Source organism: Epithele typhae (assembly GCF_022376455.1).
Source record: "Epithele typhae strain CBS 203.58 chromosome Unknown BXZ73scaffold_8, whole genome shotgun sequence".
In the NCBI taxonomy this organism is placed as follows: Eukaryota; Fungi; Basidiomycota; class Agaricomycetes; order Polyporales; family Epitheliaceae; genus Epithele; species Epithele typhae.
The window spans coordinates 263,613-280,724 of record NW_025954199.1 but is presented as its reverse complement, the minus strand read 5'-3'; the positions used below and the strand labels follow the sequence as shown (position 1 = coordinate 280,724).

The 17,112-nt window shown below is 58.4% G+C and overlaps 6 protein-coding genes across 6 annotated transcripts; 2 read left to right on the top strand and 4 right to left on the bottom strand.

Annotated features, from left to right (window-relative positions):
- Window positions 1–538: 538 nt before the first annotated feature.
- On the top strand, window positions 539–3,175 carry BXZ73DRAFT_98624 (uncharacterized protein; the record flags this gene model as incomplete). The annotated part of the gene is made up of 10 exons (XM_048027743.1): window positions 539–748; window positions 812–1,012; window positions 1,072–1,145; window positions 1,198–1,308; window positions 1,368–1,521; window positions 1,576–1,664; window positions 1,724–1,776; window positions 1,912–2,738; window positions 2,798–2,985; window positions 3,043–3,175. The coding sequence occupies 10 exons, from the start codon at window positions 539–541 to the stop codon at window positions 3,173–3,175; spliced, it is 2,040 nt and encodes a 679-aa protein (XP_047880647.1).
- A 1,680-nt stretch (window positions 3,176–4,855) lies between these two features.
- BXZ73DRAFT_98623 (uncharacterized protein) lies at window positions 4,856–6,903 on the top strand (the record flags this gene model as incomplete). The annotated part of the gene is made up of 9 exons (XM_048027742.1): window positions 4,856–4,882; window positions 4,938–5,054; window positions 5,109–5,117; window positions 5,175–5,197; window positions 5,262–5,383; window positions 5,448–5,725; window positions 5,781–6,257; window positions 6,323–6,463; window positions 6,859–6,903. 9 exons carry the CDS (start codon window positions 4,856–4,858, stop codon window positions 6,901–6,903), a joined length of 1,239 nt encoding a protein of 412 aa, XP_047880646.1.
- Window positions 6,904–7,223: 320 nt separating this feature from the next.
- On the bottom strand, window positions 7,224–8,664 carry BXZ73DRAFT_88515 (uncharacterized protein; the record flags this gene model as incomplete). Its single annotated transcript, XM_048024980.1, has 3 exons — window positions 7,224–7,415; window positions 7,480–7,829; window positions 7,884–8,664. 3 exons carry the CDS (start codon window positions 8,662–8,664, stop codon window positions 7,224–7,226), a joined length of 1,323 nt encoding a protein of 440 aa, XP_047880645.1.
- A 354-nt stretch (window positions 8,665–9,018) lies between these two features.
- Window positions 9,019–10,090, bottom strand: BXZ73DRAFT_42575 (vacuolar protein sorting-associated protein 28; the record flags this gene model as incomplete). Its single annotated transcript, XM_048018981.1, has 6 exons — window positions 9,019–9,090; window positions 9,161–9,221; window positions 9,315–9,457; window positions 9,587–9,697; window positions 9,774–9,876; window positions 9,936–10,090. The coding sequence occupies 6 exons, from the start codon at window positions 10,088–10,090 to the stop codon at window positions 9,019–9,021; spliced, it is 645 nt and encodes a 214-aa protein (XP_047880644.1).
- A 240-nt stretch (window positions 10,091–10,330) lies between these two features.
- Window positions 10,331–12,139, bottom strand: BXZ73DRAFT_88513 (phosphoglycerate mutase-like protein; the record flags this gene model as incomplete). Its single annotated transcript, XM_048024979.1, has 6 exons — window positions 10,331–10,904; window positions 10,974–11,236; window positions 11,293–11,405; window positions 11,458–11,722; window positions 11,781–11,959; window positions 12,010–12,139. 6 exons carry the CDS (start codon window positions 12,137–12,139, stop codon window positions 10,331–10,333), a joined length of 1,524 nt encoding a protein of 507 aa, XP_047880643.1.
- A 633-nt stretch (window positions 12,140–12,772) lies between these two features.
- Window positions 12,773–14,016, bottom strand: BXZ73DRAFT_42428 (pectate lyase; the record flags this gene model as incomplete). Its single annotated transcript, XM_048018954.1, has 6 exons — window positions 12,773–12,903; window positions 12,970–13,319; window positions 13,374–13,545; window positions 13,601–13,770; window positions 13,831–13,901; window positions 13,960–14,016. The coding sequence occupies 6 exons, from the start codon at window positions 14,014–14,016 to the stop codon at window positions 12,773–12,775; spliced, it is 951 nt and encodes a 316-aa protein (XP_047880642.1).
- Between the last annotated feature and the right edge of the window lie 3,096 nt (window positions 14,017–17,112).

Sequence of the window (17,112 nt, the reverse complement as noted above, 5' to 3'; positions counted from 1 at the left end):
AAGATTTACGAACTCGGACGACGCTATATCATACCCATGTGCTTTAGTAATAGTATGCATAACCATGTTGCCTCGCATGGGACCTGTATGCCAGTGCATGGCGCGCGAAGAGCTGTCGCGCATGTCGACATTAGAGTCCGGAAACCATGAATGCGATTCGGACGATTAATTGCTCCATTGAGGACGGCCGGGTAGTGCCGAGGTGGAGTTCACATGATCTGCAGGATCTGGCACAAGGTTTAGACGCCCCTCAACTCTGCTCGCAACCATCCACAGCATGTCGGTTGTGGTCGCGACATATCGCTGCGTGCTCTACGGACAACAGGTAAGTACTCCAGAACACTCTTTGCCTGCGTTCACAGTTCCGTACTCAGGAGTCGCGGTCACGGGACCACAACGCGTGTTCGCCATTGTTTGCCTGTTTGGGGCTGTTCGAAAACTGAGATAGTGGTCCCCCTGACGCCAGCGCCCACCTCTTCCTTCTCTACCACTACCTGCTTCTTATTCCCGCCTGCTACTGAGCCTTACCTTGTTGGCTATGCCTATGCAACTGCGTCCCCGTAAGAAGCCCCGACTTGCTAAGGGCGGCGATACTAGCGATGGCGACACACCATCGACCGAGATCACCTTGAACCCCGTCCCGAAAGCTGTGACGAACACAAATTCAATGGCGGTGGTCGCCAGAAAGCGGGTCCGACGCACGGTTGTGGAGGGTATCACCGAACTCCCGGTGGAGATTTTATGCATCGTATGTGGACCCGGCTCGCAATGCCACTCAAGTTGTGCGCCACAATGCTGACCACCCGTTCAGGTGCTCTCATACGCTCATCCCCGGGATCTTTGCAGCCTGACCAGAGTTTGCAAAACCTTCCGGAAGTTCTTCCTCACCCGCGACATGCAGCGTGCGTGGATCGCCTCCATGGACGGGGCTCGGAACCCGCCGATCCCGCAGTGCCCGCCGTGGAAGAGCGAGGTCGCATGGTGCCACCTGCTGTTTGTACCTTTTTGCCATGTGAGTACCAGACCATTTTTTATTCTCATACATCCGTAACTAAAACCATGGACCCGCAGGTCTGTGGCTGCCGCACAGATTCGGTTATCTGGCCGTGGTTCACGCGATACTGCCATGCCTGTTCGTTGACACAGTATGCCAAAGCCCCCGGAGCTACCTCTATGTTTACTAACAGACACTTTCAGATCCTACGAACTTAGGAAAGTGCTCAATCTGATCAACAAGTCGTTACGAGAAAGTCTTGACCCTTCTCGGCTGCTTGCGTGCTGTGTTATCGACACTAGTGGAAAGAAAGAGTAAGTCTCGCCTCACCCGTTACGTGGACACGCACTTATGATGGCTTTCATCCACACAGCTATTTCGGCCAGTACGCCGAACAGAGGTATCACATAGCTGAAGTGCACCAATTCCTTCGCAAGCTCGAATCAATCCCCGCGGGGCCACTTGGCGCGGAAGACCGGCAGAAGGCCATCGACGAACAGCGCACACTTCTTCCGTCTTGCGAGCAGGTAAGTGGGGATCATATTTTCGTCAGCAAACGTCGTCTCACTGATACGTCTTAGCTGGCTGAAGAATGTGGAAGGTGGCACGGTGAAGAATTAGATGCCCACGCGAATATTCTGTACAAGAAACGCAGCGCCCGGTTCCAAGAGTGAGTTCCACAGCAGAATAGCGCAACCATGATCTCACGGACCATATATCGTCGTATAGAATCTTAGCGCGCCTCAAAGATACGGAGTGGGCGTCGGAGCTCGAGAGGATGAGTGCGGATGCGGTAAACAATCTCCGGAAGCTACCAGCTGTGGGACGCTCCACGAAGCTCACCAATAAAGGCAATGATTATCCGGTGCTATCGTTTCGTCGTCTTATCATGCTGATATTCGCACGCACTGCGACAGAATGGCAGGACGTACTGCAAGTCCTCATCCCGGTCTTCACCAACCGCCGCAACAGGCGACTCTGCGCCGCACGGTTCCCCATTCTCGAGGACGCCATCGAACCCTACTACGTCCTCGAGTACCCACGAACCCCAGAGCAAGACTACCGCCTCCACTTCTGGCACTTCGCGCTCGCCAAGCCCATCAGGGCGATCATCCTGCGGCCCGAAGGCGAGACCGTCACCATCGACGACTTCGTCGCCGTCATGGGCGACGCCGAGCTCGCGTGGTGGGCCGAGCGCAAGGCCGTCCTGCGCGAGAACGTCGTCGCAGCGCTCAAGGACGCGGGCATCAAGCCCCCCGCCAAGTCATCGCGCACCGACGTGCTCGACCTCGCCATTGCGAACGTCTTCCGTTGCCGGAACTGCGGCAACAGCGTCCTGGGCTACCGCAAGGCGATCCTCCACCCTTGCGAGGGTCTCAATCAGATGTCCCCCGTGGGACGCAGGAACGCTGGGGCGAAGCAGCGCGACTTGTACGTCACCCTCGTCCTCATGCACGAGCGCGGCCGGTCCGAGCACGAGTGCGAGCGGTGGGGGCCATTGTTCAAGCCGTCGCGGGAGGTGGCGACGTTCGAGCTCTCGTTCGTCCCCCTTTACGACCCGGAGCGCGTCGCGTCGCTGCTGTGCGTGATGAAAATGGACCCCGCGAAGGCGACGGCCGAGCAGCTGTGCGCGTCCGGTGCGCGGGTCGTCTGCAGGACATGCGAGACGGCGCGGAGGAAGTGCTTGCAGAAGGACACCGCAAGGACAGAACACAGCACCACCGTGTTTTGTTGGCAGGCAGCAGTGAGTCCTCGTTTCTGAGTGCAGGTTAAAGAAAAGAGGTTGACGCCATATGCATCCAGATTGCACACTTCAGTCATCGGACAACGCACGACTTCCGTTGGGAGCTCGTTCCCAAGAAGCACATGGGCGTCGTCCGCGAGGTGGAGGCGAAGGAGGGATCAATGCCCATCAGCCGAGGCGCCTTCTGGTCGTGCTCGTTGTGCAAGTGGGAAGGAACTTACAGGCAAGTCGAGCACTGGAAGCAAAAGTGAGTGTCGCCATGGTCATCACCGTCCCACATTCTCATCCGCTGTCGGTGATCCAGACATGAGCCGAACTATGACGACTCCAACAAGGCATCAGCATTGGCGGAGCTGTCTGCGGAGAAGAAGATGTACCCGCACCCCATCAGTGACAAGATCATCTTCGAACCCTGCGACGTGAAGTTGCCCATGTAGTCCCAGTTGTTACGTATAATCGCGATGTTCATTCGTGGTGCGACAGCCCGAGTCACAACCATATCATTGCATTCATGATACTTTCACGCAATCCACACGCGACAACCCAAACATGGCACGTCGAGAACGTATCGTACGCGCACGCCGTCGTTCCCTGCCACGGCCGCCGGGAACTCTCGCCCATGAGTGGTCATGTCTCCGAGCGACTGTGAGCCACATTTTCCTTCTCCGTCCCGTTCCTCCTTCCCCTACTCCACGAATTTGCGATCCTCCTCCCTGAACATCGTACTCTCCCCAATAGACGTGGCGCGCATCGGTCCCCTACCCATCTCCTCTTCGTCGCCTCACGGAGCATCCCGGTTATTCATACTTGAAGACACACACTGTATGGTAGTTAGAACCAAAATGAGTGTGCATAGACGAACTTGACGGATACTGAGACGAGCGTGGAGAAAGTAGTGACGAGCCGAGGTGATGCTCAGACTCACGCGAGACAGCCTCTGATGCTCTGCTCGCAACCGATCGCGACAGGCGTACGTGCTTGTGTACACGACGGGGACTTGCGCCAGACAGTTCGTGGTCCCGCGCTGACACATTACAATTCCGTACTCAGGAGTTCGCGATCACGAGACCAGGGCCACGACGCGCGTACGCGTCAGGTTGGTTGTTTTGTCACTGTGCCACATCGGAAAAGGGCCATGTCTTGTGTTCGACCGCGGTCTTTTGTTGAATGTGGTCAAGGCGAGTGGGAGTGTTTTGCCATCATAGCGGTTTGCGATCACGGTCCACCTTGCTGCGAGTCATCCATTGTCTTCCCATTTGGGACCGGCAAACGGAGGTGCCGCCCCTGACACCAGCTAACGCACCCCTTCCTTCTCTACCACCACCACCTTCTTACCCTTCCTGCTCCTGCATCTGAGATTGGTGTCATGCCTAGGGAGCTCCGTCCCCGCAAGAAGCCCCGACCTGCCACAGACAGTGATGGCAATAACGGCACATCAACTTCCAAGAATACGTCAAAGCTCGAACACCGCCCAGTGGCGAACCCCTCAACCTCAAACACCCTGGTCGCTGCAAAACGAGCGCGGCGCACGGTTGTGAAAGGGGTCACGGAATTACCGGTGGAGATCTTGGAAATCGTACGTGGATTCAGTCGGTTCAAGTCCAGCGCCACATCGCCAACCACGCAGCTCAGGTGCTCTCAAATGCCCATCCACGGGATCTGTGCAGCCTGGTCAGAGTCTGCAAGACATTTCGGAAGTACTTCCTCACGCGCGCAATGAGGCGTGCGTGGGTGGAGTCCATCGCCGGTGCAAAACCGCCACTTCCGCCGTGTCCGACGTGGACAAGCGAGGCCGCGTGGTGCCACCTCTTGTTCGTTCCATACTGTCACGTAAGTATCTTTGCTCCAGTTTCTCCCATCTTCTTGCGGCTCAACCTACCGACTTACAGGGCTGTGGCTGCCGCGCAGACTACGTCATTTGGCCGTGGTTCACGCGATACTGCCAAGCTTGCACGTTGACCGAGTACGTAAGGGTTCTCGTCACCGATTGCGTGTACCGACAAGTATTTTGTAGATCCTACGATCATTTTGAAGTACTGGACCTGATCTACAAGGCGTCACAAACAAGATTTGATCAGCCTTCACAGCTGTTTGCATACCAGTGAGTATCGTTCGACATGGAACGCAAACACATCTTTGACATGGTTTGTACCCATACGCAGCGCTCCCGGACGTGACGTTCGCTCGAGATATTGCCAGGTCAAAGTGCACCAGTTCATCAGCAAGCTCGAGTCGATTCCCGCTGGGCCACTTGGTGAGAGCGACAGGCAGAACGCCTTCGCTGAACAGCGCACACTTGCCCAATCTTGTCACCGAGTGAGCACAGTGGAGGGACTATTCAGCAAAATTCCGCTCACCAATTCGTTTTAGCTCGCTCGCGTATGCGACGGGTGGCATGCGCAGGAGTTACGTGCTCATGCGATGACTCTGGACCAGAAACGCAGCGCTCGGTTCAAGGAGTGAGTTCCAGAAGTTACATAGCAACTCAGGGCATAATCTCACGATTCATCGGCTGTGCTGTAGAATTCTGGAGCGCCTCAAAGACACGGAATGGGCGTCTGAACTCGCCAGGTTGAGTGACAGGGAGGTGGCCAACCTTGCGAGGCTCCCGGCAGTGGGGCGTTCCACGAAGCTCACCAACAAAGGTAGAGATTCCCCGCGGTGGATTTTAGTCGTGTTGCAATGCTAATCTCGTACATATCTTAACAGAATGGCAAGACACCTTGAACGTTCTTGGTCCCGTCTTCACCGACCACCGCAACAGGCGACTGTGCGCCGCTCGGTTCCCCATCCTAGAGCGTGCCATTGTGTCGTACTATGTTCCAGAATACCCACGCACCCCTGAACAAGACTATCGGCTCCACTTCACGCACTTCGCGCTCACAGAGCCAGTCAGGCTCTCGTCCTGCGGCCCGAAGACGAAACCGCGACTGTCGCCGACTTCGTCGCCGCCATGGGCAACGCTGAGCGCGCATGGTGGACCGAGCGTAAGGCAGTCATGCGCGAAAGCGCCCTCGTGGCCCTGAAGACGCGGGGCTCAAGCCCCCCGCCAAGTCCGCGCGCACCGACGTGCTCGACCTCGCCGTCGTGAACGTGTTCCGGTGCTCGAACTGCGCCCACACCGTCTTGGGCACCCGCGAGGCGATCCTCCACAGCCACGCGTGCGACAAGCGGTACAAGATGTTCCCCAACGGCAGCCGGACCCCGGGCGCGAAGCAGCACGACCTGTACGTCACCCTCGTCCTCATGCACGAGCGCGGCCGGCCCGAGCACGAGTGCGAGCGGTGGGGGCCGATGTTCAAGCCGTCGCGGGAGGTGGCGAAGTTCGAGCTCTCGTTCGCCCCCTTCGTCAACCCGAGGCGCGTCGCGGAGCTCGTGCGTGTGATGGGGATGGACCCCGCGAAGGCGACGGCGGAGCAGCTCCGCGCGTCTGAGGCGAGGGTTGTGTGCAGGCTCTGTCAGCCGATCCAAGACACGAAAGGAAAGCGGGACCTCAAAGTGTATCGTTGGGAGAAAGCGGTGAATACTCACTTCTGGAGACGGGGTGTGCATGAAGCTGAGACTGATGCCGTGCGCAAATGTAGATTGATCATTTTAATGATTGGTTGGCAAAACACGATGAGTTCCACTGGGAGCTCATTCCCAAGAAGCACATGGGCGCCGTTCGCAAAGTGGAGGAAAAGGAGGACCCTCAGGGGATATGTCTCAGTCGACGCATCGACTGGGTATGTTCAATGTGTGAGTGGAAGGGGGACTGGAAGCATCTCGAACATTGGAATGATAGGTGAGTACCAACATCAAATTCACTGCCCCGCCTTCTGAACCATTTGGGGAGTGTAGTCATGATCCAAACGGGGGGTCGACGATGGCGGAGTTGTTTGCGGAGAAAAAAATGTACCCACATCCCGTCAAGAACATGATTCTCTTTGAGACTCACCACGTAATGTTGCCTATGTAGTTCCAGCTGTCTTGCATCAGATTACAATGTCTATGTACCGCGAGATGCAGCTATGTGCAAGCACGACACGTTCATGCGGCTTTCCACTGAAGCGAAACAAGCTACAAGCGAGTCACGGCGTACCGCCCGCGGCAAATCTACGCTAACTCACAGTCGTCACAGGGAACCCAAGAGGGCACGGACGCCCGCCTCGTACCCTTTAGCTGAGACCTCTCGCGCACAGGTGGGACTTCGTCTCCGCGATCTTTGCGTGTCGGCCACCGTGATATGTGTATATGACTCGCCTCAATCCCCTGAGCAGTGCCAAAATATGCCCTAGAGACTAGCGTGCAAACAGGTTCCTCAGCACGTTCCTAGATCGCCGACGTACACTGGCCACCCAGCCACACACGCCTGACTCTGGGATCCAAACCACGACCGGACCACGATGACAGCCCGTCGGATGCATACAACTACAACAACAAAAAGCACATACCATAACCAAGACACAGACACACAACCCAGTCCGTCGCCGCGCCCCCTCAAGCCTACACAAAAGTCCTTCCGACCCCGCTGCATATCCCGCACGTCTGCTCGTCGAAGATCAAGAACGACGTCGTCCCCCGCCCCCCGCACCGCCAACAGAGCCGGCCTCCCATCCTCGGGTCGCCCGGGCTCATGACCGCCACGCTCCCGCCCGCCGCCGGGCCCTGGAGCTGCCCCCACTGCCGCGGCGGGAACTGCGGCCCACGGAGCGCGGCCCCCGCCGTACATCGCGCCGTCCAAGTACGGGCTCATCGGCACCGCCCCGCCCGCGATAGGGATGAGCCGCGGGGGAGCCCCGGCCCCGGCCCCGGGGTAGCCGTTCGCGCGCGAGGTCGTCGCCGCGCGCTGGAGGTTGGAGGCGGCGCCGGGAGGGGCGCCCGACCAGGACGAGCTGGATTGGTGTAGCGACTGTTGAGGCGGGCGGAAGTTCGGGAGCGGGCGCTGGAGGCTCGACGAGGAGTACGCGGAGGAGGAAGCGGTGGGGGACGTGGCGGCGTCCGATCCCCAGGGTGCGTAGGTGATCGCGCCGACGTAGGGCTTTGCGTACTTGTCCCAGCAGCGCGAGCACGAGTGGGACGGGTCATGGTTCTTGTAGCCCGTGTTGTGGCCTGAGGAAGGTATGGTCAGGAAGCGTGTCGTCTGCGCGGCAAGAAGCGACTCACATTTGTAGCACTCATGGCCGGGAGGATACACCAACACTTTCCCATTCCGAAGGAGCGGGTGTCCGGGCACAGGGGTGGGTGTAGGTTTGCCGTCATTGGGTGCAGTGGGAGAGGAAGAGGCCGCGTCCTTCGGCGGAGGTGGCGGCCCGTGAGGGTGAGCGTACCGTGCGTGATCGCTAGGAGGGTCGGAGGCCGGATTTCCCGTCTGGTACTGCGCGCTGCCTCCGCCCATGAGCCCACCGTCGTTCCCCCCTGCGTGATAGAAGTCGCGCGCGAAATCGGACAACGGTCCCGAAGTCGGCTGCTGGGCCTGTGAGGCGTGTGATGGGGGTGGCGCGAAGCCTCCGGGATGGTAGTACCCTCCATGCGGAGGCCCGGTCTGCTGTGGGATGGACCACGATTGCGGCGGAAACTGGGATGGAGGCTGGTGCGGCTGTGGGGCGTACGGTGGTTGCTGGAACGGTCGCCGTGGGCCAACTTCGAGTGTCGCCTCGCCCTCGTAGAAATTGGGAGAGGAGGTGTACGCGGGCGGGAGCTCCTCGCTCAGCAGATCGTTCACCGAGGGCTCTGGCTGTGAGCCATTACCGCGTGCAGCGGAACTTGGCTCTGGTGGAGATCCCGAGGGAGTATTGGCCGTTGCTGACGACGAGGTCGAGGCCGATTGCGTGGACGATGCTGTTGCTGAGTCTGTGAATGGGTCTGACTGCGCAGTGGCTCCGGTGGGTACTGGCGTCACTGTCGGAGTGCGGAACGGATTGTGAGAGGAGACCAAGAGCGACATGGCTCAGGCTAGTCGATTCGGAGGCTCAAAGGCGTGAGGAGGTGAGATGGGAGTTGTGGATGAGGATGTGGTGCAAGCCATGCTGCAGGAGGAGCCCCTTGGCGCTCTGGCCTCTGGGCCTGTGCCTCCGGGTCCCGGAAGACCCCGGCATGGACACCAAGAATACGGTGTTGCTGAAGGCAGTGAAGCCGAAGACTCCGAATGGCCGAAGCGGAAGTAGTCATACAACACACATACCGCCCGTCTAGAGTACAACTGTCGTCATGATCAACCCGTCCTGGCTTCCTCCTTCTCGCTGCGCCCGTCGCGCAGCACACACTTCCCCATCATCACGCCCAGTCCGTCTCTGCCTTCTCACGAATGGTCGTCCTTGCCACTCAGGCTTCTGAAGAACTCGGCGTATGCATGCTCGATGTCGAAAGACAGCTGTCCCACGCGCGAGTCAGCCCTGCGCTCCTGTGCACGCGCCCAGCCCCGCGCCGACCGGATCGCTCACCTGCCGCGCCTGCTCCTCCGTGAGCTCCTCCGACGCCTTCATCCCGTTGAGCGTGATCAGCCTGGCAGCGCACCGCATCATCGCGGCACGCCGGAGCCCCGCCGGAGTGTCGTCAGCGCCGTCTCATCCCGCCGCGCCCGCCGAGAGCACGCACCATCCGACCATCTTGCTCCGGCCTTCCCAGTCTTTGCTCCCTGTGAACCGCGCGTAGCTTGTCACGAGCTCTTGGAGGACGGGGTGCAGCTGGTCCTTCGCGCGCATGCGCAGCTTCAGCGCGTCCACGAAGGTGATGAAGTTCTGGGAGACGGGCGTAGATGTCAGTCGGTCGTTAGGGGATCGTGCATCCAAGAGGACACCGCAGGGTCGACGTTGTTGTTGCCAACGAGAATGCGCGGAACATTGGTCGGATGGAGATCGGGAACTCACCTGCGTCGTCTCCGCGACCCACTTCGCCGTTTCCGGTCCTGCCTCGCTCGAATGCTCCACCGTAGCCGGCACGCCCACCTGTATTCGATGCAGCGCTGCGGGATGGTCCATCTGCCGCACCAACAGTAGGAAGGTAGCGGCGGCGTGAACAAGACGAGACGCGCGCGACGAAGAGGCATACGCTCACCCGATACCGCGCCATGAACTGCTCGATCGACTGCACCTCGTCACCCACGAGCTTCAGCATGGTCTTGTACTGCGACAGCAGTCGCGTGCATGCGGGAGAATACCTCTTCGGCAGCGCCGCTCAGCACCGACCCGGGGAAGAGCGTTATGATCGGGTACTCACTCCGACGCAGACACGGAGTCGCGCACATACGCGCGTTCGAGATATTCCAGGGCGACGATGATGCCAAACAGCGTTGCAAGGAGCCCATATTGGTCGCGCTCTGCGTTGTTGGTGTATAGTCGGACCTCTTCGTCAAGGTTCAGGGGGGTGGACATGGAGGGTAGAGCCAAGCAGCAGTGGAATAGGCGTCAAGTCGCTCGCCGCATGCTACACTCTAACTGCGACTCCAGGTGGGCCCTGATGCTGACTGGAGCTTGCATGTACGTAAGCAAACGAGGCCATCGCGTTGATATATAATATAAAGTCATCATGTAGCTATTATGCACCACAATCTGTGAATAACTATGAAAGTTCGTGCTAGGGTTCGTGGATGAGAGGTTCGTTCCGAAGCGAAATTACGCATGAGCAACTGAAGCATTATAGATCGACAAGGTGTCCGTCCTGTTCGTCACCGTGTCGTTGATACCGCACGCGCCAATGAAGTCCCCGTACAACGCAACCCGTCCCTGGATGTAGTCGCTGAATTTCCCCAGCGCGCACGCTTGTCCGGGACCGTCCTGGCAGTCGGGGATAGGGATCGGCGCGCCGTTCACCAGCACGCGGACGAACGAGCCCACGTCCGATATGGTCTCCGCGCCGTCGTCAGACTGAGTCGAGTTGACTGTGGTGTTTGCGCATTGGAGCCGCTCGATGCCGACGTGACCGAGGAAAGGGAGGATCTGGGACGTCTTCCACGCACGGTCGTAGTTGATGCGGTCGGTGGGCATTGTGCTGTTCACGTCGAGCGCGGGGTAGTAGGCAGAATTGTTGAAAAGCTTGAGCGCCGTCATGATGAGCGGGGGTTCTTCGCGGTGAGAGAAGGAGACGTAAAGCGTCTGGTTGAAAGTGGAGGTGTCGTTAGCGGAGAGGATGTTGAGCGCGCTCCGTACCCAGGGCATGCCGAGCTGGGGAGCGATCATGTTGCCGAATCTGTATCGACGAGCAGAGGAAGAGGAAGGATGTCAGCACATGGCGATCCGAAACCAGCAACAGACGCACCCAATGCTATAAAAGTACATGAGGTCGTTGGCGTACTCAAAATCGAGCCACTCCTCTGCGGTGAATATGTTGCAGAAGTCGGTCTGGTTGCGGATCACGTTATCGTAGCCGCAGAGTTGCTGCATGCCGACAATGTCCGTGAGGGTAAAATTGAACTCTGGTGCCGCGTTGTTGAAGCGAGTGATCAACGGCGCAGTGTACTTCTGCACCCATGCTCCCGACTGCACTGAGCCCATGGCGGAGTCGAAAACGGGGCATGATGACTGGACATTGAAGAGTGAGGACACGCCCGAGAGGAGTTCGAGACCAGGGTACGCACATGTGGAGTGAGCGAGTCCGCACTATCATTCTCTCCCTCATTGACAGTGACGAGACTGGCATTGTTGCCCAAAGCTCCAATGAACGAGTTTGCTGTGTCAACGTCCCTGCTTGCTGAATTCTCTCCCTAAGCACGGATCCGGGCATTAAGGGGAATAAAGCTCACCAGAGGCCGCCCAGACCCTAAAAGCACCGGATTCGGATAAACTGATGTTGAGTAGATTCGGATACAACTCCTTGATGACCCCCGCGAATGCAGCTGCTGCGTCAAGCCCGGACGGCGTCACCTTCTCGATCTGCTCCGTCTCGTTGGTGATCGGCGACGTGTAGTTGGCGAGGAACGCGAGGTCTGGGGTCTGCGTGAAGACATCTCTGTTGGTGTAGTTGGCCAGTTTCGACAAAAAGGGGGACAGGTAGGTCTCATAGTCGAACTGCATGCGCTCCGACCGTTCAGCAAGTGAGACCAAGTGGCAAGGTAGATGCACATACGTCGTTCGCGTAGATGTTCGAGTGCCGGACAAGGTACGTGGCCTTGTCGACGGTGCAGCCGTCGGGTGGGCTGGGGTCCAGCTGCACGCCGGGCGAGTCGAAGTACGGCGCGATACCAGCCATGTGCTCGAGCACGTTGAATGTGTACCCTCCGGGCCCCTCTATGATTTGCCGCTTGTCTGGCCCCCCGCATGAACGCATGCTCGACTGAGATGGACGAAGGACTCACGATGAGGGATGGGAATGCCTCCAACCACGCTGGGTTCGCTAGCAGTATTCTCCACTACCCAAGCACGGGGAATGGCGGCCACAGAGCCTGCGGCGAGGCAAAGTCCGGCCAAAGAGGATGAGGGGCGCATTGGGATGGCGGAGAGGGATAGTGAGGTGAGACACCGTGGGGCACATCGCTCATCGACGCAATGGAGAGGAAGATATACGGGTGGAAGTGAACAATGCGGTTATGAGGTCACTCGCACCATCGGTGACGCTTCCAAAGCAAGGGCCTACAACACCATGAGTGGGGCCGCGGCGTTGTGGAGCGACAACCATGCTCACAACATGCCGTTTCGTTGCGGACTTCATGGACTTTGTTAACTTGACAGTGTATGCAGAGCAACGAATGCCCTTCTTGTTGCATGCATAGGCATCGAGACAGTGCGAGGAGGTGAGTGGGCGAGCTTGAGCAGAGCGCAGGAGAAGAGGCGCGCCCTCAGTGCCGTGAATGGCAAAAACGCGGTCACCTGCTGGGGGCCGGCAATGGCTCGGCATACGCGTACATACGTCATCGCTATATTTATCCCCAAACGACTCGCAAGCCATGTCGCCAACAACATACACTTATCATTCCCGTACTCCCTCAAAAGCACCCTAGGAAGTACACATCCAATCCAATCCGCATCCTACAGTGGGACCATCTCCAGATTCAAGAACAAGCCGGGGTATCTCTTCATCTGCTCCAGTCGTCCGCCGTGCACATCCCGATTCGCCGTTGCTCAGAAGGAGAGCGTCGCACCCGCACTGCCGACGACGGCGCTGCGCACGCTGCTGGCCGAGATCATGCTGTAGCTGTACGGGGCGCTCGTGAAGGAGCCGGTCGGCGCCGAGTTGCTCGCGCCGCCGAAGTCTGTCGCCCACGCCCCCCTCCGTCAGCACCGCCCCGCAGCTGAGAGCACAAGCACGCCCGACGCACCGTTGCCAGAGGCGACCGCGTAGCCCCCGTCGGTCGAGTAGAGGGGCTTGCTCGTGCCGGTCCAGACGTTGTTCTGGACGAGGAGCTGGGCGCCGTCACGGGTGTTGATGCCGTCGCTGTTGTTGTCGAACACGTTGTTGAAGATGTGGCCGTGGCCGAAGCGGAACGAGGGCGTGCGCGAGTTGAGGTTCACCCAGCGGTTGAGCGCGTACGTGACCTGGAGCGCCGCGTCCTCGGAGCCGTTCGAGTCCGAGTGGCCGACGAGGGACGCCTTCCAGTGGTCGTGCAGGTAGGTGTAGGTGACCGTGATGCCGGTGCTGCCGTGGGTGACGTCGAGGAGGCCGTCGTAGCTGGAAAACGAGCCGGATCAGCGAAGTACGGGAGTGAAGGGGGAGGGGACGTACTAGTCCTTGTCGTGGTCGCGGTCACTGGAGAGCTCGCAGTGGTCAACCCAGACCTTGGAGGAGGCCTGGATCCCGATGGCGTCCCCAGCACTGGCAAGAACCTTGGAGACTTTGAGGTTGCGGAGGATTATGTTCGACTCGTCGAGAACGCGGATACCGACACCAACGAGAGCTGTCGTTCAGAACGTTGGCTAGGAGTTGGGTGCTATAGAGGTAAAGCCACCTACCGGAGCCCGAAGCACCGAGGAGAGAGGTGTTGGAGCCAACCTTGACGACAGTGTTCCCCGTGATGGTACCATCAATGATGACGATCTTCTTGGAGTCACCGCTGACCGCGCTGGTCAAGGCGCTGAGGGAAGACACCCGGGTGACGGATCCACCCTTACCACCGGTGGTGCTGCAAGGTGGACGTTAGCAGCTGAAAGACCAAAATCAGGATACAAGAAGCTAGACCCACCCAGCCTGAGCAGCGTAGCCAACGGTGGCGACGTCGCTGGTTGATGCACGCTTGAACACGGCGGGAGCGGCCTGTAGAGCAAGCAATTGGTGAGCAGCCGGGCAAGAGCAAAGGGATATCGACACTCACGAGGGCGGAGGCGATCTGGAGAGCCACGAAGGCAGTGAGGTAGGTGAACCACTTCATGGCGATGGCGAGTAGTGAACCGGTGTCGAGGGGCCTGTGGTAGACCGAGGAGACGAGGCAGCTGGGTCTGAGTTTTGTCCTCGTCTTCGCACGTCTTTTATACCCCATCGACTTGCCCTGGCCGCTTCAAAGTCGGACCAGATTATCGTCAGTTGAGCCCTGCCACGCCCATGCACATATGACAGTCGTACGCGCAAACATGCATGACCGAAGGCAAGCGCCTGGTTGGACGCGAACTCAATGGCCCTCGAACAGTGCCCAGGCGATGTGAGCGGAAACTGCGAACAGGCGACGGCTGTCGCGGTCCGTCGACGGTCCGTGAAAAGAGCATTGCCCCAACGACGCCGAGAATTAGCCTCTGAACAAGGACTGATGCCGTTGTAATGCCGAAGTACGGATGCCCATGTAGACCATTGCGAGTGTTAGTGCCAGTGACAGGAAAATCGAGAACCTAACCACTATGAAGAGCATGAGCATCGAGACGGCAAGTGAGCCAGATTCCAACGCCAAGCGGGAGGTATGGGTGGAGGAGCTTAGCCGTCTACGACCACGTTAACAAGACATGGCAGGCCTAAAGCTGATGCACAGGGTGCAGGCTCTGGTGATCCGCGTGGGCGGTACCCTTGTAGATGTGTTGCCCTTGGCGTGCTTCGGAGCCGAAGCAAGGACCGATCTTCCTGTAAAATAGGCTTGGCGAGAAGCAGAGACTCGACACGTGCCAGACGACACGCTGATGGGGACGGAAAAGAGTATGAGAGACAGATGTCGACAGAGGTCCTCGACTGCACCTCCTGACCCTCTCGCACTCGCCATCGCCCAAAATGTGGCGAAACATATGACGGTTGTCATGCAATTGAACGCCAAGAATCGGGAGCTATGAGCTGTGTTCGCCATTATGCCATAATGAACAAAGCGCACTGTGCAATATCACTGCGATACTCCATCAACTCTGTTCCGGGTCTAGAAGAATGAACGACTGCTGCGCCTTCATACCACGCGATCAAATTTGAAAATCGAACGGCCCGGCTTGCAGTGTGCTGTTCACTGGGAGAGCGCATGCTATGATGCTCCACCTGCGACGGCATACATTCATGCAAGATGCGACGGTCCGTGGACGACAGAATGCCACCCATCGGCCCGCCAAAATGTACGTCCGTCATCCAGCCGTCAGAGCAGCTGACGTCACGCCAGTCATATGGGATAGATCACCCGTGGCTTCAAATTGTCCGAAGGGTGTGGCAAGAGCTCGGAAAGCGGGTGAACGGGCTCATGTCGGAACCATAGGAGAAAGACCAGGCAGATGATATGACGACGTTTGCACAGACGTACCTATCACAGTAAAGACTGACGACGCTTTATCGAACAATTTTTGTTGGAGGGCCATGATTCTATGGCGTGAATGCGCTGCGTATGCAATCGAAAATTAATAGCACTGTCTGTGAATGCTGTTAAATCGCGCTGGTTGTCATCACTACAGGCGATGGAGTGGACGGCCAGAGACTCACAAAGATACGTAGTTTATTATTGAATGGTATCAAAAATGAGGGACTTCTAAGCCACACTTGAGTTCGCATGTTTGACAGTGTGCATAGGAGATGCTATTCAGAAATTCGACTAGAGAGTAGACACTAGAGGACGACGGGGGAACACGAGTCTGAGGTATGGGATTGAAGAGGCGAAGTCAGACAGCCACGTGCCAAAAGTCGTCAAGCCAATGTCACACATCACATTCGTGACCCTCTCGGGTCGTTACTTGTATCAAAAAATTTTAAGGATCACACAAGCGTGTACAAGGGAATCTGTGCCGGTGACGGGTTGCTTTTTGGGTTAGTAAGTCGTCCGAACCCTGAGGTCATTTCTGGGTCTCATTCATGCATGATTCACAGCGCATTGTTAAATCATGTCTCTCGATCCTCCCGCGGAGATAGACGGAGACCGAAGCATGACGGTTGCACAGCAATGACCATCAAAAACAAACAAGAAAACTGCACGTCCACTACGGTGCACGCACGAAGACCCTGCGGTAACGGAGAACAGTACTGTAGCCCCTCAGTACTTACTGCTGTCAAACATGCGTTTCCATACGTTGTGGATAGTGAGTAGCTTGTTGTACGCAACTCGGCGGAGACCTGTCACCCACTCATTGTAACCGTGTCTTCCCAGGCACCACGACTCCTATGTAAGCCTGCTTCTACTAGTCCCGGCTTTAGAGCTGCATTTATCACTTAGCACACGGACGAGCGGCCCATACTTATAGACACCGTGAGCATGCCTTCTCACGACGCCTTCGGAGATCTGATCCGCTTGACCAACACGTTCGTAAGGGTCCTGAGTCCAGGTACGTCCGTCACGTCCATTTTTCTGCAGAAAATCTCTACGAGCGTCGAGAGCTAGCGAACAACTCAGAAGTATACGTCCCCATTCAACGTGACCACTTCGCGCGCACGCCTCCGCCGCACGCCTCCGCCGCACGTCCTCCGCAACCGCCACCCTGCGCCCGAAGGCGGGCGTTCGTTCCGTCGCTCGCCCCGCCGCCGCCGCCTTTGTGCGCTTCTGCGCAACGGATTAGACAAGACGATGATGACATATGCCACACCTCTCGGTCTCACGACCGGTCATACACACGTGGGCCCTCGCCAAAGGACGCGGGAGGGCTCCCGCGCGAGACCGTGGGCGCCGCCGCGACGATCAACGGCGGACCGCACGAAAAACGCCAGTCGGCCCCAAGGGCCTGCGGACGACCTCTCCGTTCGTTTGGGCAGACAACGTCCCCAGATCCTGCGCGCTTGCCGGCAGACAAGGCAGCTGCCGTCTCATCACTTCTGTGGCGAGCGCCCCGGGGCGGTGGTCTGCGCAAAGGCCCTGAGGCCCTGATGATCCGCGCCGAGCGGTGCGGCAAGCAGGCTTTGTGTGCGCAGACTGCAGGTCCCAGCAGGTCCCCCGCCGGGACCCACCGCTCGCGAGTCGCGATCCACTGGCTGCAGCTGTGCAGTGCGCTCCCATCGGCCGCCGCGCCCGCGCCCGCGCGCGGGTCCCGAATTCCGAACGCCGCTCGGCCGCCGCGGCGTGGGCCCGGCGTCGTCGCGCGCGCAAGTG